The following is a 26,052-nucleotide window of genomic DNA, read 5'->3' as shown; positions in this document are numbered from 1 at the left end:
ATGTGAATTGCTGCTGCTACACAAATGATAATGTCATACACACACTTCAAAGTTGAAAGTCATCTTTTATTGCACAATAAAAGATCACATACCATGTTTTGAATTATGTGATTGGTCCACATGGGAATACAGGAGCTAGTTAAAGAAAAAATGAAATTAAAAACAAAACAAAAACCCACATCTCTCAAATGTTGCTGTTTTCAGAGTACTTTTTTCATTTTTTTTTTTTTTAGCATGTCCCATAATACAGTGCACTTGGTTCAATGAAACTAAGAGCGTACAGTACATCCACTTGGTGAACACTGGCCTTTCAGTTGCCGAATGAGCTGCAAACTACTGTCCTAAACGCAAGCAGCTGAAGAACAGAACTGTTAAGCATGCATACAGACACCCAATCTGAGCATTATGCTATCCTGAAATGGGAGTGTGTTTTGTTAAGGGTGGTTGCCGAGGCCAATACCAGCATGTCCAGGCATGCAAGGACAAACACAGCAGAACACCTAAGAGGAGAGCCCTGCATCTTTCCCAATGCGTGCAAATATTCCATAGTAATTCTATATGCAGCCCAGCAAATGGTTCATGACCACAGGATTGGAGTGCATAATTTAGCCTCACGATCATAGTGATTGATCCAATCTTCTTGAATCACACACTATTGCATTATGAAGTGCTTTACACACAAAACAATAGCATTTTCTCTCACAAAAAAGAGAAAATCAGTTGCTTTTTTAAGCTCGCAGTCCAACAGTACTAGACTATGAGACATAACACTGCAACTTGACTTAGCCACATATTTTGGATAGAGCTATTAAAAGTTGTTTCTCCAAATTCATTTCTCCCACCATCTTTAACTTTATTTCCCAAAGAGTAGTTTAGTGTACCGAATTCAGTGAGTGGAAGATTACATGTTTTCCCATTAAATGCCTTGGACCTGAAAATCCAGAATGAAATTAAAATTCTATGATTTTACCAATATCTACTGATTAGAAACATGAGTATATCTGTGCAAAACTTAGCCTGACTAGGCATAGGCGAAACATTGAGGACAGACAATTATAAAGTTACAGCCAGTAATGTCCTTAGAGGGTGACACCACTTTTCTGAGGCATGTCTGTTTTCAACACATTTGAGACTAGTTCTGCTCCAGTTGAAGGCATACCAACAAAAGAAACGTCATCATAAACATTCACTGTGGGGAAAACAGTACTGCACTGCATGTGACGAGGGCAACTCTTTGAAAACGGCAACCCTTATGCATACATCAAGTTCGAATACAGGTAGATAAAGCAAACTGGTCAGACAGTGGTGTAAAATAAATATATCTGAAATAATATAAAAGAATTTGAAAATCAGTCTTGCCTTCTGATAAATTACTGAACACTTGCAGAGGAGCGCAACATGAAGAGTGCTTTTACAACATGAATAAATAGGAGGTTTTCAACTGTACTCACATACTGCACATTTTAGTTGATTCAAGTTTCAACTTCAACACAACAGGCTTTTGAGAGTAAGGATGGGCTGGAGTGAAAACATCACTTCTGTTTATAATACTTGAAATTACATTTTGGTGGTTCATTTTTCCATATGGTAAGTCTAAGTTAGTTGAGAAAAATTTCAAATCAAATTGGACAGCAAAATCATGAGGTTTTTTTTAACAGAAACTTTGTTTTCTTTAGCTGTACTCACACTGCATCCGTAATGTAACAGAAGACCAAAGTGATGTCATGTGAAAACTTTATCGGAACAAACACCCTATTTACTCCAACGTGATCAAATTCAATCCTGCACGACTCAAAACACCCATACGATGACACTACAATCTGATCACAGGCTGAGAGACAATTAACAACAGGAATAACGTTAAACGTTAGCAGTGGATGATGATGATGATGACGACTAACCTACATAAATCTGACACGATAATCATATTCACACACAAATATGGGGCAGGACCTCACACAAAGAAAGTATAAGCGATCTGTCTCTTGTGTCCAACTTTCCAATTGTGCTTTAAATTGCTGTGATTTTTGAATTGTAGATTTTCTGCTCTCCTCTACATTATTGTAGGAGAAAGATGTTTCCATCCCAATTTGAGTTTGACAAGTCCGGGAAAACGCCTCATTTTAAACGAGGATCAGAAGCTGACTGTTCTGTTCGGAGGCACCTACTCATTCAACTAAGCCCACTTATGTTAAACGGGAATGGCTGTGGATGCTTTCGGTTTCAAACGATCAAGCCCTACACAAAATACTTTGATATATACTGTACTTCCCAACATGTAGATGTAACAAACATCCATATATAAAATGCTAACTAAATAAGGCATTGTATATTCAACATAACTGAGTAAGATAAATGAAATGATGCCATATTTGGTGAGAGTTTGGCAAAGCAAAAGATTAAAAAAAAAAAAAAAAAAAGAAGCTTAACCAAAAATAAATTATGGAGTCACGAATTGTGACAAGGCAACGACAATTCTTAGAACAATAAAAGTGGGTTAGGGCAAGACGAGATATAAATACAGGTCTACAACAAAATGTCCATGATGGGCCATGTTATGTGCAAGCGTGCGCATGCATCCACACATACACTCACCAAAAGAAAACAAATGCAAGACAGAGTACAGAAATACAGTTACAGGTAAACATTCACCAAAAAGACTGTGCAAAAATGTTCTCATGTTTGAAAACTGAAAGAAAAAAGTGAACTCAAAAAGTTATCCGGCCGAAAAGCCAAGTCTATAAAGTACACCCAAAAAGAGACCCTGTTGTGAAATTTTGGGAAGGACAAAAAAAAACTACCTTTGTATCCATCTAATGTACAGTTATGTTAAATACAGGAAACACTGGTAGAGTTTGCCAGTTCCCCAATACGTTGCAACATAGTGGAGAAAACTAAAAATGTGGTGTGCTTTGTAAACAAAAGTAACAGCAATATACAGCTAAACAGATTTACATTTTCTTTTAAAAAGTCTTAGCATGACCTATTCTACAGGATCTGAAAATGCATCAGAGGGAAAAGAGACAAGACCATTTCTACAGCGGTAAAAGAGTGGGCCTTTCCAACAGTCCAGTCAAGCCCTCTGACTTTGCTTTGGACAGACCGGTGTTGATTTGTTGCCTGTTCCTTTCTTTTGTTTTCCACACGAGAACGCTTTCCTTGCTTGTCAATGGTCCTCTCTGTGACCTTAAACACTTCAATGTGGTGACACCCTCTCTCTCTGCCCCCTGTGAGGCTCTGCTATGGCACTAGTGTTAAGCCCTGATCTGGACACATCTCATCTGCCCACTACCATCACAACGTTACACATGTGGCTTGGGATAAAAGGACATTTTTCAAAGTAACTTTTGAAAACCAAATCATTTTGTTGTTGCTGCTGCCTGCTATCCTATGAAGTACATGATACACAATTTCAAAAAAGTCCAAATCTGGATTGTTCTTTGCCATTGATTTTAACGCAGTTTTTCTTTTGTACTCCAGTACTCACTGTTACCCATATGTTAAATCAGTATTACCTTTAACTCTCGGTATACATTAAAATGTGGGCTCTTATATATTCCATTAAAAACGTATAATGTTACATAGCAGCAACATGAGAAAATCGGGTCTGACAGCAGAATCCACTGAGTCAAAGTCAACAAGGGCTAATGACATTGCACCAGGCTTCCTCGTCTACACGTCCGCATGCGTAAGACCCTCGTGGGAGAAACAAATAAGAGTGGAACTTTATCTAAAACCCTGTAACACCATCAACACAGTCACAACCTCTGGTCCCTTTACAGCACTCCCGTGGCGCATTCTGCAATTGCATGTAATTGCTGTCGGCGGGGTATCACCTCACGTAACCATGCTGCACTATATCATACCACTATGACTTGATTGCCCCTCTGCCTCACACATACAACTCCAATAGACCGGGTGACTCCTGGCACCACTCACGATGCCATGGACATGATGTGAATGACTGCGACTTTTGATCCACTTCTGTTGTTGCTGCTATGACACCTGTGTACACTTGCATGCAGAAGTGTCCATCTTTACCTAATTTGCTTTCCGAGGGGAGTGTGTCAGAGAGCACATACGTTCAATAGGGACAGGAGTTTCTATAAACATTAATATGTGGATAACTTAAGTCTTTACATGGAAACTGAGAGACACATCACACAACTGAACTCCGCTGCACAGTAGAGGGGACGGCGGTGGCGATGGTTCCTACTGCGACTCCTCTCTGGGTTCATCTTCCTGCCTTTCGCTATCAGGCAGTCTTTCATCCTTCCCTTCCAGATCCTGCTCCTGCTTTTCCTCCATTTGTCTCTCCTGTTTGCTGCCGCTCTCTGCGGGAAGCTCAGGGGGGGGAGGACTCTCGCTGTGGCCCTGACCCTTGCTGTCTGTGTCTGTCTCCTGGTTTTGCAGCCCCTCCTCAGCTGGGGCGTCATTGTCCACATCCGCCCGAGATTGCGGAACGTCACTGGGCCCTCTGGCAGGCATGCTGTCCATCTGAGGGCTTCCGGCAGCATTCCCGCCCTCCGGAACGCCGTCCTCTCTCACTTTCTTCCTCTTCCTCTTCGGGCTGCCGGAGCTGTCGGCAGCAGGCAGCCCCGGCAGTGCCATGATGCCCCCGTGGGGCAGGAACATGTGTGGGTACAGCAGTCCGTGGGACATCCCTGGGATTAGAAATGGGTTGAAGGTCAAGTGGCTGCCAGTGCTGCTGATGCTGCCAGAGACGCTGGTGGTGCTGCTGACGGTCGCAGGCACGTGGTGCCCTCCAGCCAGCCCAGCCCCGAGCTTCCCTTCGACAGGTGCTTTGTCGTCCTTGCGCCTCTCCAAGCCTGAGGGTGTGGTAGAGCTGCAGCCCTCAGCCACAGGGCTGGGAGCTGCTGCAGAGGAGGAGGTTACCACCGTGGAGCCTGCCGAGGTGGACTGGGTCGGGGTGGGTGAGGAGGACGAGGGCGAGGAGGAAGAGGGCTGGCTCATGAGGCCACTCACGCTGAACATGGGCGGCTGCACCGCCGACATGCCGTGGAGCATCATGGGAAGCATGCTAATACCGTTCTTAGCATCTTCTCCAGCTCCTGCCGAGACGGCTGCAAAGCCGTGCGGGAATCCCATCAAGCCCGTGAGGGGGATGCCTTGAACGTTCCGCAGGTTTTGCAGACTGACCAAGTCCATGCTTCCGATCAGCCCACCGTTCATAAACAGGGGCCCCATGTTCGAAGGAGACTCCGGGAGGATGGGTCCAGCTTTGACCATCTCACTGCGAGGCCGCCGACCCCTCCGGCGTGGCCCAGGGTCACGGCTAACGGGCTCGGTCAGGATACGGGTGAACTTGACCTCCGGCAGGAATCCCTGAGAACAGTCCACGTACGCAGAAAGTTAGTTATAAATCCTTTAAAGGCTCTGTTTGGTCTTAAGACAAGTCTTTTCTTTCAGCTTGGCTGTTTAAAAAGCTCTGAGGCATTTCAGGCACTCACCGAATGTTTCACCACCTCAGCCCAGTCTGGAGCCACACAATATTCAGAGTTGGCATCCAGCCATCGAGACAGCTCCTTTATAGCTGGAGCCATAGCACCACCCAGCTAAAACACAAGACATCACAGCCACAGTCAGACAGTCCTGCAACCTCAAAATAATCATATTTCAGATGGGATCAAACAGATGCACAGCGTATTCCACTGATGATGATATCAGCACGGGGAAAGATCTCATTCCTTAGATGTGAAGGGGAAAAAAAACAACCAGAATGCTTTTATGCTGAGACTGCAACCCTATGAGACCTATGTCCTTGTGAGGACAGAAAGATGACAGGCATAAAAGGGCTCGGAGGACAAAATAGTAGGAGTAGGAATAACTTTATATTTCCAGTTAATACAAGACTTGAGATGTTAACAGCGGCATTCAACAAACCGCCATTACTACGAGCTAACATACATGTCCTAAGTCAACAGCTTACTGGCAGCTGTTAACGGCTTCCAATAAAGAGGGAGAGGAGGCCCTACCCTGCGCCCGGTATTCCTGTGCACCACAGGCACGCGCTCTTCTCCGGTCAGGGAGTTCACATCCAGCTTGGTAGGGTCTTTGCAGCGGTGCCTCCTCTGCTTTGGACGCTCAACAAAACCGTGCAAGATGGCTGCATTTTGGGACTGACTCACAAATGGGGGAAGATGGGTTAGTTTTGCATTCTCATTATTCTCCACACAAATGCAGTATATTCTGACCCTTACTTGTATTTTGTGTGGTGATTGACTGATTTGACTCGGATTAAACTCACAGAGGCAAACGGGGAGACCTCCATGTAGTTGGGGTTCTGTCTCAGCCACTCCATCAGACCCTTATTGGCTGTTTCTCTGTCAATCCCCAGGCTCTCCGGTGGTGGCGGTGGCCCAAGAGAGCTAGACGGGCCAGGTGGACCTATTGGGCCAAGAGACCCAGGCGCTGCAGGGGAACGCTCAGACTGGGAGGTGGTAGTGGATGACACTGCTGAGTGGCTGATGCTATCTGGTCTTGGCTACGGACAGAACATGAATGTTAGCCATGTTTATGCTGGTATGTTATCTTTATCTATATCATTATACATATGTATATATTTGATATATATCTTAATCTATATCAAATATCTATATCAAAGTATACATTTTATCCAAGCATTTTGAAATCTGTTCTCCTATACATTACTGCTGATCTGCCGAACCAACCTGCTGCTCGGACACATTCAGTCCGTGGCTCCGCATGAAGCTGATGTCTGGCCCATCCACGTTTCTCCTGCGGCCTCTCCTCCGCCTCATGAAGTCGTCACGGCGAATGCTGCCATTGACAATTTGCCCAGTGACGGGGTGGATAAGGCCGGCCTGCAGAATGCCTGCCATGTCCAGACCCAGAGAACCCTGCATGGAGCCCAGAGAGGGCAGCTTATGTTGGGGAGGAGGAGGGTTGTGGACTGTATGGGTCATGTGACCCATGTCACGGGAGCCCGTCTCCCCTCCGAGACTGAGCTCCCCAGGGGGTTTGGAGAGATCCATCGCAGCTTCCTGCCAGCCATTCAACAGTAGCGGTCCACCCCGGTGTGACATGCCCACCTGGATTTTCTCTCCAGGGTGGCTAGGCTTGCCGAGCACCTCTGCCTCAAATTCAAACCGCGGTCTTACTCCAGGTTGCTTGAGGTCGGACATATATGGAGGGGCTATCATCCTCTCCTACAATGTGAGACAGAAAGGGTTGTTCGGTCATACAGGAAAAGGAAATCTCAAGCAATCTAAATGGATCATCAAAAGGTACTTATTAACATTGACAGGGAGAAAATGTAAGCGTGGCGGTGTGAGGTGCTGCTAAATGCATAGGGCTCTTGAAAATAAATTAGGGTTTATTCACCTTGGGCATACGGGAGACAGGTGCTGGCATGTTGAAGTTAAGGCTCTGGGCAGGCTGTACCCGGGCTGGCATGAAGCCAGCGCGCTGGTGGGCACTGTTGGGCACACAGGTGTTTGCCAGCGTGCTGTGCGACTCGTACTGGCTGGATGAAGGCCATTTGCCTTTCAGAATGGCATGGCAAATACTGTCAAGACGATTAATTATCACCCTGTCCTGAATGGAGGAAACAGAGGAATGCAAGTCTGAGTGTAATGTAGAACAGTACTGAACTGATAAAAGACATTTTTACAACACACGAAAACACCACTCTAGTAATTAGTAATAGTAGTAATAATCTCATCTCATATTTATAAACACTTCAATTCCCTCCAGATTCTTTTTTTTTACCATTGTGACTATAATTCACACAATAAAATGCTAAGAATGACTCAGTTGACACAGTAACATGATCCTGTGTACCTTGGGCCACCCAGAGAATGAATAGAGGGCTTTCTCCTGGAGGAGCTGGGCAATGGTCGGCTCCCGGATATCGTGGAGGCCGTCGGGCATTTCGCAGATTGACATGTGGGGAGCGTATCGTGGTGCCTCCACATAGCTGTCCACCATCAGAGCTGAAAATGACAGGAAGCAAGCATATCAATTCAGTATACGGAATGTTTTACTGTCAAAGCAAGGTTGAACTGCTCATTTCACAATGCAGGGACATTTAGACGACAAGAATGAAACAATCATGATTTTCAAAGAGCTGCATCCATGAATAGTTGCCCTGACAACCAGATTTTGTTCCATTCACCCGCTGGAGTCTATCACGGCAGAATCTGTGGAAGGTTCTAAGTGTTGCTCTCAGAGAAACGTCTTGCAAGGATTTGGAACAGTTTGGGTCTCGCAAAGCTCGTCAGTAATCTTGATTAAAGAGTGTCTGAGAGGGTATCCGATGGGGAAATGAATGAATATCATCAAATGTGTCATATCAATGATCCTTGTAATTACCATAATTCACATATGAGGATGCTTGGGATCAGGGGGATTAGTATGCATTCAGAACTGTGCCGTTTTAGTAATTCCCCTGATTGCCGTGATTCAAACTTGAGGACATTGAAAAATGAGGGGGTTGGTCAGAGGATTAGTACACTTTATGAGACGATGGAAAGCGAAAGAAAAGGGGTTTGCAAGATGTTCTTACCTGGGGTTTTCACTCTCTCCTGTTTTATCTCTTCCTTTGCTTCCAGCATCTCAGTCTGTTCCAGCCTGGGTGTGAGTGTAGTGCTGTCTGGCTCAAGGGCATCGGGATCAGGCTTGATCTCTGCAGTGGTTGGCTCCAGCAGCAGCTCCTCCTGCTTGATCTGGACTGCTGAGCTGGGCTCTGGCGAGGGGGAGGGGAAGGGCAAGGCACAGGGAGGTGGGGGTGAGGGGCCTACTGAAGAGAGGGTTGGGTCACTGAGACTGCTCCCACCCCCAGGCTCTGAGGGCCCTTCGCTGGGTGCCTCTGAGTGCACTTCGCTGGATGCCTTTGAGGGTGTCTCAAAGGGTTCCTCCTCTGGGAGCTCCTCAGGGAGCACCTGTAGGGTCTCCTCTCCAGGCTGCTCCGGTTGACCTTCAGTTGGCTCTATTGGCGGCACGTCTGCAAGCGCCCCCAGCATGGACTCCTCCATTGGCTCCCCACAAGGCTCTCCGAGGCTCTCCTCAGCATGCTCTGGGGTGCTTGCCTCATCTTGGGGTGTCGTACCGGGCTCCCCCAGGGCCTCTTCTGGAGGGCTTTCAGACGGACCTAAAGATGCCTCGTCGGGCCCCTGAGCGGCCCCTGCCAGGCTGTGACTATCCTGTGACAGCTCCTCCTTGTCAAACTCAAAGGTGACGTTCCCGGCCACGTCCACTGGGCTGGGAGCGCTGCGGGTGACGTCGGAGTCACTCAGCTTCTCTTCTGGCTCCTCCTCAGTGGGACCTGTGTGGGAGAGGCTCATGTCGCCCAATGAGAGAGGAGTTGGAGCGTACTCTGGTGGGGGGCTGGCAGATAGGTCCGCCTGGTCAACCGAGGGCTCAGCTTCGCTCAGCTCCTTAAACAACATGAAGCTAGACGGCAAAGGATCGACCGGATTGCTCTGCGAGTCCGAACTGGGCATGCTCAGACAGTCATTCAAGGCGGTGTCCACCTGGCCATCTCCAGGTGTATCTGCCGAGTCCAGGAACTCCGACCCTAGCGCAGGCGCTCCCAAGATGGGGTCGGCCTCGTTGAACATGTGAGCAGCAGCGGCATGGTCTGAGCTCTCCCATGGCGTTTGCAGTTCGTCCAGCTCTACAGAGGGCGCCATCAGCCCCGTCTCCTCGGATGAGCCCTGTTCACCCACCAGCACGTCACTGCGCAGCTTCCCCGCAATGGTGTCCGCAATGTCCCCCTGAGTCCCGCTCAGCTCGCCCTGCACGCCGTAGGAGTTGAGCATGCTTTGCCCTCCCGAAGCCGAGTTGAAGGGAAATCCGTTGAAAGCCTCTTTGCTGGGCTTCCCGTGGAGGGAGTCAGCAGAGAGTCCATCATGGTGCAGCGACGCCAGCTCCAGGGAATCCTCAAGCGGCGGGCAATCCAGGAAACCCTCCCTGGCGCCTCCGCCACTCAGTGCCAAGGAGCCAGCTGGGTCTCCAGCCACCACCTCAGGCGCGTGGTGCACAGGTGCATGGATGTGTGGGTGAGGGTGCACGTGGGCATGGTGGGAAGGCGCAGCGTGGTATTCTGGAGGCTGCGGAGAGTGGCAGTGGCTGAGTCCGGCGTCATAAAGGCAGCAGTGGCGATGGGGCATGCCAGCCATGGTGGTTGGCACGGAGTAGCCATGGTTCTCTTTCCGCACATAGTTGCGGTGAGCTTCCAGGAAGGAGAGCTGGGGATCATTGAGGATGTAATAGTCAGTGCGACTCAAGCCATGCTTGGCGGCACCAATCAGGAGGTCCCGGTCGTGTTTCCCACACTCCCACCACACAGGCAGGTAGAGACTGGGCTGAGACAGCTGAAGCCTCTGGCCCAGCAGCGGGTGGCGAAGCACTTGCTCCCGAATCTTCCGCAGCAGCTCGATGCGGTAGAGCGTGCGGGCTGCTCGCTCTTCAGTGATTGGTTCCACAAACAGCGCGTGGTCAATGGGGCCTAAGGGAGATACAATGCGACAGTGTGGAACTGTGAAATCAGAGGGAACTGTTTCAAAGCTGGAGGTGCTTTCTGTTGTGTTTTCTGTGTTGTATTTTGTAATGAAATCACATTCACTGCTACCTTCGTCCTTCCTTGGGGGCAGCCTGCAGGCAGTGCGACACATGGACACAAAGCTGTAGAAATATCTCTCTAAACTCTCGTCCGTTTTCCTCTCCAGTCGAGCAAGACAGCGGAACTGAGTCCAGTCAAAGGCTTTCTTCTCTGGGTCAAACATAACACCAAAGGACGAAACTGTCCGATAGAAATCTGCCTGCTCTCGACGTGTCCACCTGTTCCATCAAACAGAAAAGAAGACATTTTATCTGTTATCTTACCTTTGAGCCAGGGCACTGATTGTGAGTCATAAGCTCCTGGAATTCAAGCAACAGAAAATTCCTTCTCCTATTCTCCTGTATTTGCACTTCCTCTTTAGTTTTTGGTCACCAGTGGCTGCAAAATATCACTCACCTCCTCTGCCATTCCAAGAACAGTGGGTCTGGTTCCACAGTGCATCTCCGCAAGTCCTCTCCCATTTGCCAGGACACGTGGCTGTTTCCATCCAGCATGAGATAGTCGTGGCGCAGGGGCTCGCGGCGGTTGTAACGCTGGTAGGCGGTGATGAGCCGCCGGAGTCGAGCCGTCAGAGCAGAACCTGCCGGCCAGAGAAGCCTGCCCTGCTCAGAGTTCTCGTGCACCGATTCACCTAGGCAGAGGATGTTAAATGAAGAATAAACGGTTTTGTGAACAAAATGAGTCACTTCTTGCTACGGGAATGACTGTGACGGACCGAGCCTCGGTTGCCGTCGGAAATGTGTGGGTTTGTGCGGTTCATGAGCGGTCGCACCACGACCGTCACAATGACCATCATGGGTGGAATCCTCTTTTTCATTTTTTACACAACTCCATATTCAGCATACCAGATAATAACCAGATCAAAGAGAAGCTGTATGAAATGACCTCGGACATTCTGATGTCAGGCATCACTGTATTTACAGAACAAAAGCACTGTCAGGAACAGGGCTTTCATAAAGCATGGGAGGTCCCCCCTTTCCAATGGTGTCAGTTCTAATAACGGTCTCAGAAAATATCCTTTTTTTGATTAAGCGACTGATGCACAGATCTGACATTTCAATGCTCTAATGGGGTAGCTGTCAGTACTTACTCGGAATGGCATTCTCTTGTTTCTCTGAAGTGTCTGTAACATAACTGTTGTCATCCTTAAAGAGATCAAAGCAAAAACAGACATAAACTATAATTACAAAAAAAAACATCACAGAACAAAATATGAATCTACAACCAGAAGAAAGACACAATCGATTGCAGTCCCTTTGACATTAAGCGAGTTCATACTTTGCCATCCTCCTTATCTTCTCCCCCCTCCGCCTTGCTTTCAGTCTCCTCTTTCACATCTTCACTCTTACCCGCACTACAAAAACATAAAAGCATTACGATGAGCCAACAAAGCTGTGATGTGTTGCAGCAAAAACAGGTTTCAAATGAAAATGAAGGGATGCTCTTGCCTGTCATTGGCATCAGGTTGGACCTCTGTTCCTGACTGCTCTGCAGAAAGAGCCATGACATCAGGCATGCCCACCCGCTCCAGGAAACACAGGTCGAGGTCGGCCCGCATGGCAATGTATCGCTCGTACCCTGAGGTTGCAAATACACACAAGAGATAAATCTACATCAGAGATAGGAGACAAGACTTGGGATACAAGTGGGTAGTGGGATACAATTCCCTATAAACTTGTCCATGAAATTCCCTGTGAAATTCCAGAGCTTTCGGTGATTACCGTGCTTGTGGACACCGATGAGGAGGGATTTGTCTGCTTCTGCATCCCACCAGCCAGCAGGAATCTCAATGTAGTCAATGTCAGGCAGAGCTACCTCCAGTTTACTGCAGAAATCACAGGCTCACACTCAGTGCCATTGCTCATTTACACAATACCTGTGCCAAGCTTCTTTGCACAGACACAAGATGCCAAATTACACACAAACACTTCCAACACAAACAATTGTAAGAATATGAAATATCACAACATACAAATATTTATGTTATTTATAATATCAACTCTCAGTTATTTCTCAGTTATTTAACATGGCTTTTGGATAACCTTAATGCAAACTGTGATGTGGTACCTGGCTGGGACGCCTTCCAGGGCCTGGGCTGCTGCTTCCCCCAGCACCTCCGCCTTCAAATAGTACAGCATGCGTACCCTCAAAAGTACCCTGGAGGAATGAAATACATGTTGAACCTTGACCTTATTTGTTTAATTTACTAAAATGTGCTTAATTCAAGCAGAGCTCTACAATCGTTTTAACCTGCTCAGTCCTAACTTTGCAGAGCGATTCCCAGAGAAATAATACTAGATTCCATGAAATAACATTTTATATTATTTCCTAGAAATAATAACATTTTACTGCCAAGACTGACACACACTGCTCCAAGACTATGTTTAGTGCTCATGAGCTGAGTATTTTAACAAAAACACACATTTTCAGTGATATACAGTATCGTACATATTTGCACTTGTTCTTTCAGAGAAACGTGCAGTATATGAAAACACCCTGCTTTACTGCCGACAGCACATTTAAGTACTGCAGCACAGGCACATGTGATTTGCTTCCTGACAGAAATGGACTGGATAATTGGCTAAAGCTGTTGCAGCAGATGGAGAATTTACTTGTTGCAGTGCTGCTTGAGATGCTTTTTGTAGCTGTCGTCCTGCAGTACCACCTCCGGGTTGCAGTGGACCAGCCAGTCCGCATTGTTCAGCTCAGGCAGACACAGCTGGTTCTTCAGCTTCTTGCCCTTACGGCCGCGGGGTACGGGTGCCGACAGACCTGTGAAAAGATTTAAAGCAGTTTATTTAACGTGGTGCACACAGACTATTTTAAGTTCATTTCTCAGGCAGGTTATGATCGAAAAGAGGCATTAGATACTAGATTTTATTAAATCCTCCCAACTCTCCCAACATCTAGTGAAATTGGAAAAAGATGATATAATATTATTTGATTGGGAAACATCTCCGGTACCTTCATGAAAAATCTATCAACAGCATCAAGTGGGCACGCATGAAAACTGATACTGACTTATGGCTCTACATGTTGAAGGAGTGGCCACTGATTTTCTCACCAGAGTGGTTCTGTAGGGCCTCATTTTGCCCATCTTTGGTTGGGGTGATGAGGTCCCAGATGAAGCTCTTGATTTTATCGTCTCCTTTGTAGTGGCGCACACAGTAGACTAGCAGTGCTCGGCACATCACCTCCATGTCCCGCTCCGCCAAGTGCCACTTGAAGCGGCCATGGGTGAGAATGTCCTTCCACCGCCCCCAGCTACACGAGATGGAAAGAGATAGTACACACGACTCACGCAAAACAGTGGCACTACAAACCTGACCCATCAAACAAAGGAACAGTGGCTGGATAAACACCATTCATTCAACAAGCACCCCTTACTATTAGGGAGAAACGATGAGAAACGATGCCAGACAAGGTCTTGAATGTTTGTTCTTTGACCAGAGTTTTTGAAGCGCATTATCATTGGTTTGAATTGTGTCTTTTCACTGATCAGAGAGTGAACGCTGATTTATGAATCCAACTGAACAAAACTACACACCCGAATATGAGCAGGTTCTTCTCCACACGGAAGCACTCCGCCCGCAGGTAGCGGCGGTTCCTTTCGTTGAGGCGGCGCGTGCGGCACGGCCTTTCCTCCGAGTCGCTGTCCAGCTCAGAGAACTCCATCAGCTCGTCATCCTCAAACGAGTTGTAATGACGAGTCTGCTTCCGCACACGTGGCGTATCGATCACCAGGCTCTCCTTATAACCGAACACAGAAAGGGTGTAAAAGTCATCATACTCTGCGATACACATGCACGGGCTAATAGTGCCACTCATACCTGGGCATACCTTAATCAAAAAACAACAAACCAACAAAAGGGGCTGGATACACATACGGCTTTTCACAATGCCACAAAAGCTCACTGTGATATTTCCTGATGCTTTGTTTTTCCCTCATACCATTTATGGCATTGGCAACATCACATGAGCCCAGCGCAAAAAGACTCAAGCCCACACAATCAAATGCACACAAACACATGCAACCCCACATAGTCGCACACTCAAAAGCACAGTGCTCATTTACTCAACCGTCCCCTCTCCCTGATCCACATGCTGTTTTTTCTCATTAATGCGACCCATCTGTTCAGGGAATGATGAGAGCCAGATATTCAAATGATTCCACTCCTCTCCCTGCACCCTCTCTCCATTTCTTTCGTACTCCCCTTTTCCTTTCTCGCTCTCTCTCTCTCTCTCTCTCTCTCTCTCTCTCTCTCTCTCTCTCTCTCTCTCTCTCTCTCTCTCTCTCTCTCTCTCTCTCTCTCCCTGCCACTCTTTTCTCATCGTCTCCTGTCCATGCATTCCTATCTTTCTCTCCACATCTCTCTCTGATCCCCTTGTCATGTGCCCCCATCCCCCTCCCTCGTTCCTATCGTTTTAAGCCACATTCTTTTGTTTCTTTTGATCCTCCGTGACTCGGAAGTCTGTTTTGGCACGTGTCCCACACAAGATGGCTGGGAGATTTTAGGCAGGGATTGTGAGGTGACCACCAGCTCCTTACCTTTTCCTCCTTCGAGTCGATCTCCAGCTCAGCGATTTTAGCCCATTTCTGCCAGAAGTTTGGATCATCCAGAGAAATGTCAGTTCTGTTTCCAGAAGATACAAAGCTGGCCTGGAGACACACACACACACACACACACACACACACACACACGCACACACAAACAGACAACAAAATCTGTCTCACTGGAAAACACAGCTCTAAAATCCTTTGCTGTGAACACAAAGACAATTGTGCATGGTCCTGCTAGTATTCAGGAGGCTATTGCTGGCAATAAAAGTACAATAATAAACATTACATTCAACAGAGGGCTATTTAGGTAAAGAAAGCAATGCTGCACTTCCTGAAAAACTACTGATGTGCAACATCATTACGTTGTATGTTTTAGCTTAGGGACACAAAAGTCAAATCTGCTAGCAAGGAAGTACCTTAGCAAAAGTGGAGCCCTTCCCCTCTGTCTCGATGGTGATGGTCTGAGTGCGGCGCTGAAGGATCTGGTCGATGTCTTCCTCACAGAATTTAGAGCCTTCATCCTCGTCGTCCATTAGGGCACCATACGCACCCTTCCTCAAAAGGTCCTCCACTTCCAACTTTGAGAGCTGCTGCACCTTGTTGAAGGGCATCCAAACCGTTTGTCTCAAAAGACATCTGCAACTCATTACCCAATTGTGCGTGCACCCTGAGACACTAACTCACTAGTCTGAATCATGTGGTGCTTTAAATTCAATAGGTTACGTCAAGCTGGAATCTTCTGAATACATACATCTAACCTCAAAGAACATCACACCTCAGCCAGCAGAATTCTTCGCTTTGAGATAATGTCTATTGTTAATGGAGCCATATAAATCGATCAAATTGAACTGAATTGAGTGTCTACTGTATTCATATTTTAAATGGCCATGTCACATTTCATGCTATCTCATTAGAAACAGTGTTATTGACTTGGTAAGGTATCCTATAGCCATCTTATACTCACAGAAGTCCTTTATGAATGATTTGTTAAATATGAATTTGGCAGCGCTCATGTGTGCATTTAGTACATTTCAAATGAAGTGCCACCTTTAAAATGAAGGTTTATTTTGAACAGAACCCAATGTGGGGCGGACAGGTGCTCACCCCATTGACGCTTCCCTTGCGGTTGATGTCCTGCAGCACAGCCTTATCCAAACCTAGCTTTAGGCTGGCCTTGTCGAACATCTCCCGCTCGTACGAGTTCCGCGTGATGAGCCGGTAGACCTTCACCGCTTTGCTCTGGCCAATCCGGTGGCAGCGGGCTTGTGCCTGGGTAATGAGAGGTTTATTAAACATCAAGTACAATGCATGACCATGCTCTCCTCTCAAGGAGTTAAGCTCAGGAAGTCGTGTGGGCTGAACAATGAATCTTTTCAATGTAAGCACACTGATCAGCATTTAGTGAATTGCCATTCACATTTGTCATTCTGAGCCTAAAGAGATACAGCAGTTATGAGTCACACAGTATTGGTGCACGTGTGCACTGAGGGAGACGTGTGTGTGTGCGTGTGTGTGTGTGAGTGTGTGTGTGTGTGTGTGTGTGTGTGTCTGTCTGTGTGTTCTATCGGCCTAAGATTCTCACCTGCAGGTCATTCTGCGGGTTCCAGTCAGAGTCGAAGATGATGCAGGTGTCTGCAGCCGTGAGGTTGATGCCCAGCCCTCCAGCCCGCGTGCAGAGGAGGAACACAAAGCGATCCGAGTCCGGCTTGCAGAAGCGGTCGATGGCCGCCTGCCGCAGGTTTCCCCGTACGCGACCATCAATGCGCTCATACGTGTACCTGAGGATTCACAACAACGACACCAAATGTTTCTGCGTTAAAGTCGACAAGCACACACCAAACGACACGGGTAATCTACCATGGATTTCCAAAAACACACATGTACACCACTTATCAATGGAGAACTGGAATAAACTCAACTTCAAAGTAAACAAATTAAACAGGAAACCTCTTTCAAAGGGAAAAAAATCAACAGTTGGAAAGGGCAATGCACCTCCTCTGGATGAGGTAGTCCTCCAGGATGTCTAGGCAGCGCACCATCTGGGAGAAGACCAGCACTTTGTGACCTCCAGCTATGAGACGAGGCAGCAGCTTGTCAATGAGGACCAGCTTTCCTGATGCCTGAATCATAGCCTGAAGCTGGAAGTCTAAGGCATCTGGGCTGTGTGTCTTCCTGAAGTTATCCAGAATCTTCTCTTCTGCACCTGTCAGGGCAAAGGTAAGGATATGGATGATTATTATTTATTTTATATTTTAGAGCTTTCAGTGACCCAGATATTTTGTTGTGTTTGTATGTAAGTGGCAGAAAGAGAGAGCAAGAGAAAGAGTCAAAGAGAAACAAAAACAGAAGAGAGAATTAATTGTTATTTGATAGGTTTAGCAATAGAACAAAAACAAAAGACATGGTGCAAGACCCAACTAAGCTTGCACAACTGTATGTTGCAACTTCACCCACTCCTATTATAAACGTAAAAGTGAGAACACATTACCAGTGATGAGGTATGGGTGGTTGCAGCACTTGCGTAGCTCCATCATTGTGTTGATGAGGTTGGGCATGTTGTGCTGGTTGGCTCCCTTGGCCAGAAATGTGAAGTTCTTCTCAAGAATGGCACGGTAGTATTTCTTCTGGATGTTGGTCAGCTCCACCTCGATGATGGTCTCCTCTTTGGGTGCCAGGTTCTTCTCTACGTCGTCCTTTAACCTCCTCAACATCATGGGCTTGAGGATGGCCTGAAGCTTCTTCACCTAAAAGTCACAGAGCATGTATGGAGAGCCAAAGTTATGGAACTTCTACCGTGCCAATATACAGCCGCGGAAAAAATTAAGAGACCACTTCAAAATTATCAGTTTCTCTGGTTTTACTATGTATTGGTATGAGTTAAAGTAAAGTTAACATTTTAGTTTTATTCTATAAATTACTGACAACATTTCTACCAAATTTCAAATAAAAATATTGTCATTTAGACCATTTATTTGCAGAAAAATGACGATTGGTCAAAATAGCAAAATAAATGGAATGTTTTCAGATCTCGAATAATGCAAAGAAAACAAGTTCATATTCATTCTTAAACTACACAATACTAATGCTTTAACTTTGGAAGATATCAGAAATCAATATCTGGAAACGCTGCATCTTTTTTGTTATTTTGACCAATTGTAATTTTTCTGCAAATAATGCTCTAAATGACAGTATTTTTATTTGAAATTCAGTAGAAATAATGTCAGTAGTTTATAGAATGAAACAAAAGTGTTAATTTTACTCAAACACATACCAATAAATAGTAAAAAAAGAAAAACTGATAATTTTTTAAAAGTGGTCTCTTAATTTTTTCCGTGGCTGTAATGCCGAAAGGGACACTGAGGGCAGTTCGCTCACCTGTTCTTCTGTTTTCAGGTCTCCAAACTCCTCCATAAAGGTGCTCTCAGAGGGGAACTGAAGTGGTTCCAGGAAGTTGAGCAGACTGAAGAGTTCCTCAACAGAGTTCTGCAGTGGTGTGCCGGTCAACAGCACTTTATGTTCCTACAGGACCCAATGTATCATCAGTGGTTTAACCAGTATAAGGGGGTTCAGGCTCTGGGCTCTGTAAAGCGCCTAGAGGAAATTGTATTGTTATGGCGCTATATAAATACAATTGAATTGAATTGAATTGAATTGAATTGAATTGAATTGAATTGAATTGAATTGAATTGAATTGAATTGAATTGAATATATCTAAATTGTATTTGTATATGTTATTGTGTAATATTATGTTTTACTATTACTGAGTGTAGCTCAAATATGATTTTTCAATCTCTGGACTTTCATGTAGGGTCCTTAAAAGGCTTCCTTCCCTTCCAGTACATCAACTTGTTACTGCTGCCCTCTCGTATTTCATGTTTCGATTGATTTGATTGTTGACTGCAGCATAGTTGGTTACTGCAACACTGTTTTCAGAATCTGCATTCTGCAACTGCCTAGACAGCTCTATTTACGAGAATGTTGTAGTTCATATCCAATCTGCTTGTCAGGATGTACCTACTTTAGTAGTTCCACGTTGGTGGAACGACTGCCTAGCACTACCATAGCAGGGGCGTCCCTCTCTACCTTCAAGAAGCTCTTGAAGACCCAACTCTTCAGAGAGCACCTTCCGTCCTAACTGGCACCTTGGCTTAACTTGCACTTAAGCAGTGACAGTCCCGCACTTCTTTTTCTTTCTATGTCGTTTTCTATTTCTTAAAAAAAAGCAGTATTTATGTTACACCAGGTTTTATTGCTCTTAGCTTGACTGTTATCTCCCTTGTATGTCGCTTTGGACAAAAGCGTCTGCTAAATGACTAAATGAAAATGTACTTTCACAAAGTCCTCTCTTACCAGGTTCATGAGCTTGAGTCCCTCGAGCAGTTTGCAGTTGCGGTTTTTCAGCCGGTGAGCCTCGTCGATCACCACGCAGCGCCAGTGGATCTTCTTCAGCTCAGGGCAGTCCGCCATAATCATCTCAAATGTGGTGATCACGCCGTGGAACTTAAAATTGCCAGATACTGAGTTTCCCTGCAAAAAGATAAACACAAAAACTTACTATCACTCTACATTACATCAACACATGGACATGAATGACAAATCATAGACTACTTAGGCTAGTGTGTGTATTCAGTCAGCCCATAATGTTGTAGTCTTCTACTCTGTGTCTCCTCCTTGCCCTTCTCCTGTCTGTTTCATCTTCTATTTTATCCTGTTATGCTCTGCCATGCAAACTTTGTGCAGATGCACTCTCCCCTGAGCAAAATCCTGCTCTAAGTTTCTCCTTTACTTGCAATTTTCTGTTGCCGTTCGCCTGCTCCTGTGGGGTTTATATAATGTTTTTGTGAGGCACCCTTTGTTTTAAAACCCAATGTGGACAGTCCCATAAAAATATACTGAGCTTAAAAAAGAATTCACTGAGGACTAGAGGCTGAGTTTGAAGAATAAAGACACAATTGTTGGGTTCAAGCATAAAACAAACAACCAAAACTTGGTTAACAAGATTTTGCACTTTGATCACAAGAATCTTACATCTTCGTCCCGGTGGTACATTTCATACTGTAGGATCATCTGCCGGCTTATCTGGCTGCCGTGGTAGACGATCACGTTGATCGCGGTCCAGGTGCGGAACTCGCGCTCCCAGTTGGTGATGGTGGAGAGCGGGGCGATGATGAGAAATGGGCCACGAATGCCCATGCTGAAGATCTCAAAGAGGAATGTTATTGACTGGATGGTCTTCCCCAGGCCCATCTCGTCTGCCAAGATACAGTTTTTCCTGTGAGGAGGACAAGAAGGCACTTTCATTAGATTTCACAGTCTGCACCATTGTTGGCGCCACAGAGGATGCTGGTGTTGTGTGCGATGATGACCTGAGGGGCTTTGGGAATTACGTAAGCTCTGAATACTACACTTGTGCAGAAGTAGGCTAGTGATGTGGGACTGTAGACAGTGTAAACACATGCACTGTGTTTTTTCGGAGGCTAGGACGGGCTCACCTGTTATACCAGTTGAAAAGAAGCCAGTTCATTCCCTCAAGCTGGTACTCTCTCAACTCGTTCCCGTTCCTGTAGTCTCGAGACGTTCTCAGCTTGTGCCATTGACCAGGTGGAGGTCTTTCCTACACGAAAAAAAAAAAATAACATTTCAATTTAAAAAAAAAAAGTGAAACACACATGTACATGTTCATTATCCATATTTGATCTGTGTATAGTACAAATGTCAGTGTAGCAGTGGAGCAAATAGCAGTAGTGAAAAAGGTCAAAATCATTTGAAATGTCACGTACCACGTATTTCATATCAGGGAGTTTCTTGAGCTCCTCAAACTCACGGATCTTTACAGGATCAACATCCTCTTGGAGCTCCCAGGTTGCTTCCTCATACGACAGAGAGCACCACTTTACCAGATAGTGTGTGACCTCCTGTAAAAAGCAGGGACACATACATGTGCACACAAGGTGCACATGTTAAAACACACACACACACACACACACAAACACACACACACACACACACACACACACACACAAACACAGAGAGAATCTTCAAATTTCCGCTGAAAACGACTGCGGAGGCAACTTCAAATGACCTTCATTTAAAATCCTATATGGTCATTAGGTTACAACTTACACAAAAGATGTCAATGCCCACTCACCATGTGGGGTACCATAAACAGCCAAATAATTCAGAACAGCTAATGCAAAAGTAAAGACCTATTGGGCAAAGGCTCCCTGCACCACAACCAGCCCTCTCTCCCCCGGCTCTCCTGCTACCCAACCTGCCCACTTGACTTACCCAATTAGCACACCCACCAGGCTATCAGACTTTAATGATTAGGAGAACATTTGAATCAGTTGAGTATTTTAATATTATGTGATGTGATTACCGGCATGTCACATTGCAAGGTATGTGATATAAATATATATATACATAACATTTGAAGTATTTCACATTCTTAAAAATCCCAATAAATTGTGATATACTGCATAGCTGTATACATTAAAGAATTGTGATTATGTTGGACCATGACTAATGATGAATAATATGAGAGGTCCCTGGTGACTCCAAACTACAGTACTGTGGCTGGAATTCTGCACCCCTGAAGGCTATTAAGGCTCAAGTGATGCTGTGACCCAGCTGGTGAGAGGCAGGGAGCATGAAATGACCAGCGTCTGGTCCTCACCTCTCCGGTCTCTGTGTCTGTAGTGTGGGCCACTTCCAGCACGCGGTCCACCTCGATGTAGTCTGGATTAAAATGATCCTCGTCAGGCTGAGGGAGGGAGGTGGGCATTAGAAATCACGCACAAAATATTAATATTATTAAATCACTTTAATAATATTATTAAATCACTAAATCGCTGCGTGCCGGACCTAACAACACCTTGGAACAAGTACATTATTGACGATACAGTACTGCCTCTCGAACCTTATTGCTAAATAATACACTGAGAAGTTATACAAGAAAGGTTCAACTGACTTACTTCAACGAAAATGTGCTTCATTTGTGCCTGCTTAGTCCTGAAGCGCTTGATTTTTTGGGGGATGCGTGGGTCCTTTTCCAGTTCCTCCATAGATGCCCATTTGCAGTGAAGGTAAGAGCTGTAAACATGGAGAGTATTTCAGGTCACATTTTATTTGTGAAGGCTGTGTGCTTCAGCAGGTAAAAGTAGTAAATCTTGTACACAAATAATTTACAGGTCTGTGAGATTCGTTGGGAAGGCACAGAGTAGGACAGAAGGGGGGGGGAAATTACAGAGAAAATGAAGACATGGGACTTAACATATTTTAATTTTCTTCAAATGCAATAAGAAGCTTGCAGGCTGCAGAGCCATGGGTAAACAATTCAAGAACAACAGTAAAGCACCAAGCAAAAAGGTGGAAGTGTAAAGGTAGCGGCCTGACTTGATGCCTGCCACGAAGACTAACTGTTCTTAACGTCAGATTAATCGACTTACAAATTTCTGTACTTGACATAGAATTCCTCATACTCCTCAGGCGGCTCCTCCGGCTCTGTCTGTGAGACCTGAAGAAGGAGAGACAGGAGATCATAAACAAACACATCAAACAAAGCACAAGCACACACACACACGCAGGCACACACACACACACAAACGCACGCACGCCAACACACACAAACACACACACACACACACACACACGCAGACACACACACACAAAAAGCAAATCATCACAGGCTTCACAGGGAGCAAACATAGGGCCTACCTCCTTCTTGACAGTTCGCACAGACAGGATTTTCTCAATGATGTTAGCCTCATCTTCAGGCGGCTCCTAGGATGTGAAAGAGAGGCGGAGAAACACACAGGCTGAGAAAGCTGGCACGAGTACATGTGTGTTTGCCTTTTTGTGTGTGTGTGCAAGTATGTGTTTTTGCATATTGTGTGCATGAGTTGGTGTGTGTGTGTGTGTGTGTGTGTGTGTGTGTGTGTGTGGGTGTGCGAACGTGTGGGTTTGCATATTTGTGTGTATGAGTTGGTGTGTGTGTGAGTTTGCATATTTGTCAGTATGAGTTGGTGCGTGTGTGCGTGCCTGAGTGTGACAACAACGTGGTCGGACAGAAGTAGGGCACATGAAAGGGAGGGAACCGGGCTGACGTCACACTTACCTCTGCTTGCCAGGCCAGCGTGGAGGCAGACAGGGCTCCCATGCGGCCTGGGCCCAACACAGCGATGGTTTCCCCGTCGTCATCCACAACCTTGAAATCCAGGTCCTCGTTGTACTTCCTGCGCTTCACCTGACGCCCTGAGCGTCGTTTCTGCACCAGAGGGAAAGAGAGTACGTTAAGAGACAGAGAGAAAGAGAAGAAGAGAGAAAGAGAGAAAGAGAGAGAGAGAAGTGAAAAAAAGGCGAAAGATGAAGGAAGCACTCAGACTGCTGGCCAGCAGCTGTAAGCTTTTGTTCCCAGCATGCAGCGGGGCAGTGGCACTCACAGTGCTGTCTAGGGGGTCGCTGCTTTCCTCGCCCCCCAAGGCCACGGCAGTGAGGGAGGCTGTGTCATCGCTCTCTAGCGCCTCCTGCTGGGCCTCGCTTTTCCGCTTTCCCTTTTTCTTCTTTTCTGGCGGGACCACACCCTGCTCTCTGCAAGAAAAGACAATGAGTTACAAATCTCGTGCAGAGTGTTTTAGAAGATGACTCTGGGCTTTTGATATGGCTTATATATCAGAGACTCTTAGTTTTGCTCTTCAGAAACAGTCAGCTCTGTATTTCAGCGTAGCACTAATGCAGCTTAGACTCATCTACACTGTACAGTTTTGCCTAATCAACGGATACATTAATCAGCTAATTAGCTAAATGAGGCGATTTGGCTGATTCTATACCAGGGCTTAGCCCAAGCATAACTGTCCTTGATAGCTGGTCCCTACATCACAGACTGAGACTTTGCTCCAGATCAACCAGCTGAACCACCCAAGGTCATTCCTAGTAAGTGTTCTCTTCCATTGCAGACCATGGAAAATCCTACTTGTCCTTGCAAAAAATAAACACACACACACTGCTAACCATTTCTCATATCTTAAGACCCTATAGCACTCTTAAGTTACTCCTCCGCCTGGCCCTTGCTTTGCCTGCAGTCTCACACTCTGATCTGCACCTGGTCTGTCTCTCCTCTCTGCCTTAAAGAGCCTGCAAGGACGGTGGGGGAAAAAATTTACATTTGTTACTTTTGCATATCAGAATGAAACTGAATGTCAGTGCGTGTTATCAAGGGGCCTGAGGTAATGAAACAGAGAGAGCTGGTTCTCACTTGGGCTTTCTGCCTCGCTGTCTGGGAGGAGACAATGTGGCCTTGCAGTCTACAGTGGGCTTGGGCTTGGGCTTGGCTTCCCGACCCTTTCTGCCCTTTCTAGGCTCCTTTGGTGACTTCAGCTCCTTCAGCTTCTTGGACTCCTTGACCTCTTTGAGTTCCTTGGGCGCTTTTGACTTCCGTGGCAATATCTCCTTCAGTTCTTTCAACTCCTTTTTTTTCTTTGGTTTGGATTGGCTCTCTCGTTCTCGTTCCGGCTTTTTCCACGTGCCTGAGTCCCTCTTGTCTTTTTTCTTTCGTTTCTTCTTCACCCGGGTGCCACCCCCTCCGTCGTCCTCCTCGCTGTTGCCAGGCGATGCCGGCGGACATGGGTTGAGGCTGCCTGTCCCCGGGCCCCCCAGTGCCCCAGAGTGTTTTGTGTGGGCCATGCAGTGATTGGTCTGCCCACCAAGAACCCGGATATGCTCCTTTCCCAGTGGGCCTACGGGAAACGTGAGTTGTGCGTTTTGGTCAGTGGCAGTAGAGGCTGCAGAAGCTGGAGTGTGCTTTATTAAGTGGGTACTGGACATCTGCAAGAGAACACAGGAGAGGGACAGGTCAGAGGTCAGAGGTCAGGATACATGGCATGAACAGTGTCTTCCGTTTGATGAACTAACAGAGTAGACAAGAGGAACACTGACAAATAAAATGAGACTCACAAACCCCCAACACCATGCAGACAGAAGAACCTGTGCGTAGCCTACAACACAATAAGACAACTTAAAGATTTTGGAACCAAAGGGGATCATTATAAAACCCTGTTGGACTGAATGAGGAGTCTTTACAGATGAAACAGAAGACTGAGTTATGAGCCTGACGAAGACACCTTAGGGCTTAAACGAGTGCGCTTTTTATCCTCATTAAAATAGTTTGGAACGGGACCTTTCGGATCTGCGTCCATCTTATATTTTCCTACTTTTTACCTCAGTGGGAAGCAAAAGCTAATGACAGCAGTGAGCATTTCTTTCCCATCTCAGTAGGCTGAAACCGAATTGTGATAGCTGTTTGGAAAGCTTTTCATGCTGCTTCCACGAATACCCTCAACAGCTCTGCATGGACTCTCAAGTCACACCACACTCCACAGACGCAAACCTCAGCAAACATCACAGCCGGCACGCTGTGACACACACATTCAGCCTGTGGAAAAATTGGTAATGACGCTAACAAAAATAACAAGTAGAAAAACAAATACTGAGGACTGAAAGCGGAAAGAAAGGGGAAGGAGAGGATGCAAGTTTGTGTTTGCAATGTTTGTTTATAAAATTGAACAGACAAAACTATGATTTATCTGTGTTTCTAAGGCTTCATTTAAATAAAAATGAAATGTCCTGACTTTAAACAGACGTCAAATACCAAGAGGAAGTATCAGGATGTCACTGAACACTACTTCCTATTATTTTGCAAGGAAAACCTCACCTGCTTACCTGCTACTAATTAATGTAGAAATGAAAATGTCAGAGGTTCTACCCTCAAGACTTCACAGTTCTTTCATCACGATTGGTAAGATTTAATTAGTTGACAATGTTACATTTCTGCAATACAATATGATATCTGTTGTTGTTATTTACTTTCATAAGAAGACAAAACAATAAT

At 45.9% G+C, this 26,052-nt stretch overlaps 1 protein-coding gene across 1 annotated transcript in view; it reads right to left on the bottom strand.

Moving 5' to 3' along the window:
• Nucleotides 1–310: 310 nt before the first annotated feature.
• Nucleotides 311–26,052, bottom strand: part of chd6 (chromodomain helicase DNA binding protein 6) — a 32,238-nt gene continuing 6,496 nt past the window's right edge. The window contains exons 3-38 of the mRNA XM_080846018.1: nucleotides 24,421–24,989; nucleotides 23,609–23,756; nucleotides 23,284–23,433; nucleotides 22,884–22,949; nucleotides 22,616–22,683; nucleotides 22,142–22,259; nucleotides 21,844–21,930; nucleotides 20,948–21,082; nucleotides 20,660–20,781; nucleotides 20,196–20,439; nucleotides 19,518–19,694; nucleotides 18,543–18,686; nucleotides 17,656–17,911; nucleotides 17,160–17,370; nucleotides 16,750–16,945; nucleotides 16,272–16,436; nucleotides 15,584–15,763; nucleotides 15,156–15,266; nucleotides 14,154–14,356; nucleotides 13,671–13,870; nucleotides 13,219–13,378; nucleotides 12,674–12,763; nucleotides 12,328–12,431; nucleotides 12,055–12,184; nucleotides 11,885–11,960; nucleotides 11,697–11,751; nucleotides 11,003–11,237; nucleotides 10,616–10,824; nucleotides 8,549–10,492; nucleotides 7,825–7,976; nucleotides 7,366–7,578; nucleotides 6,693–7,190; nucleotides 6,269–6,505; nucleotides 5,997–6,140; nucleotides 5,472–5,576; nucleotides 311–5,346 (exon numbers count right to left, since the gene is read on the bottom strand). Coding sequence (XP_080702144.1) covers nucleotides 4,213–5,346; nucleotides 5,472–5,576; nucleotides 5,997–6,140; nucleotides 6,269–6,505; nucleotides 6,693–7,190; nucleotides 7,366–7,578; nucleotides 7,825–7,976; nucleotides 8,549–10,492; nucleotides 10,616–10,824; nucleotides 11,003–11,237; nucleotides 11,697–11,751; nucleotides 11,885–11,960; nucleotides 12,055–12,184; nucleotides 12,328–12,431; nucleotides 12,674–12,763; nucleotides 13,219–13,378; nucleotides 13,671–13,870; nucleotides 14,154–14,356; nucleotides 15,156–15,266; nucleotides 15,584–15,763; nucleotides 16,272–16,436; nucleotides 16,750–16,945; nucleotides 17,160–17,370; nucleotides 17,656–17,911; nucleotides 18,543–18,686; nucleotides 19,518–19,694; nucleotides 20,196–20,439; nucleotides 20,660–20,781; nucleotides 20,948–21,082; nucleotides 21,844–21,930; nucleotides 22,142–22,259; nucleotides 22,616–22,683; nucleotides 22,884–22,949; nucleotides 23,284–23,433; nucleotides 23,609–23,756; nucleotides 24,421–24,989 — 9,036 coding nt within the window. The 3' untranslated portion in view covers nucleotides 311–4,212. The remainder of the gene's footprint in view (nucleotides 5,347–5,471; nucleotides 5,577–5,996; nucleotides 6,141–6,268; nucleotides 6,506–6,692; nucleotides 7,191–7,365; nucleotides 7,579–7,824; nucleotides 7,977–8,548; nucleotides 10,493–10,615; nucleotides 10,825–11,002; nucleotides 11,238–11,696; nucleotides 11,752–11,884; nucleotides 11,961–12,054; nucleotides 12,185–12,327; nucleotides 12,432–12,673; nucleotides 12,764–13,218; nucleotides 13,379–13,670; nucleotides 13,871–14,153; nucleotides 14,357–15,155; nucleotides 15,267–15,583; nucleotides 15,764–16,271; nucleotides 16,437–16,749; nucleotides 16,946–17,159; nucleotides 17,371–17,655; nucleotides 17,912–18,542; nucleotides 18,687–19,517; nucleotides 19,695–20,195; nucleotides 20,440–20,659; nucleotides 20,782–20,947; nucleotides 21,083–21,843; nucleotides 21,931–22,141; nucleotides 22,260–22,615; nucleotides 22,684–22,883; nucleotides 22,950–23,283; nucleotides 23,434–23,608; nucleotides 23,757–24,420; nucleotides 24,990–26,052) is intronic.

Source organism: Sprattus sprattus (genome assembly GCF_963457725.1).
Source record: "Sprattus sprattus genome assembly, chromosome: 10".
Classification (NCBI taxonomy): Eukaryota; Metazoa; Chordata; class Actinopteri; order Clupeiformes; family Clupeidae; genus Sprattus; species Sprattus sprattus.
Note: the sequence above shows the minus strand (reverse complement) of the source record. Positions and strands in the feature narration are given on the sequence as shown.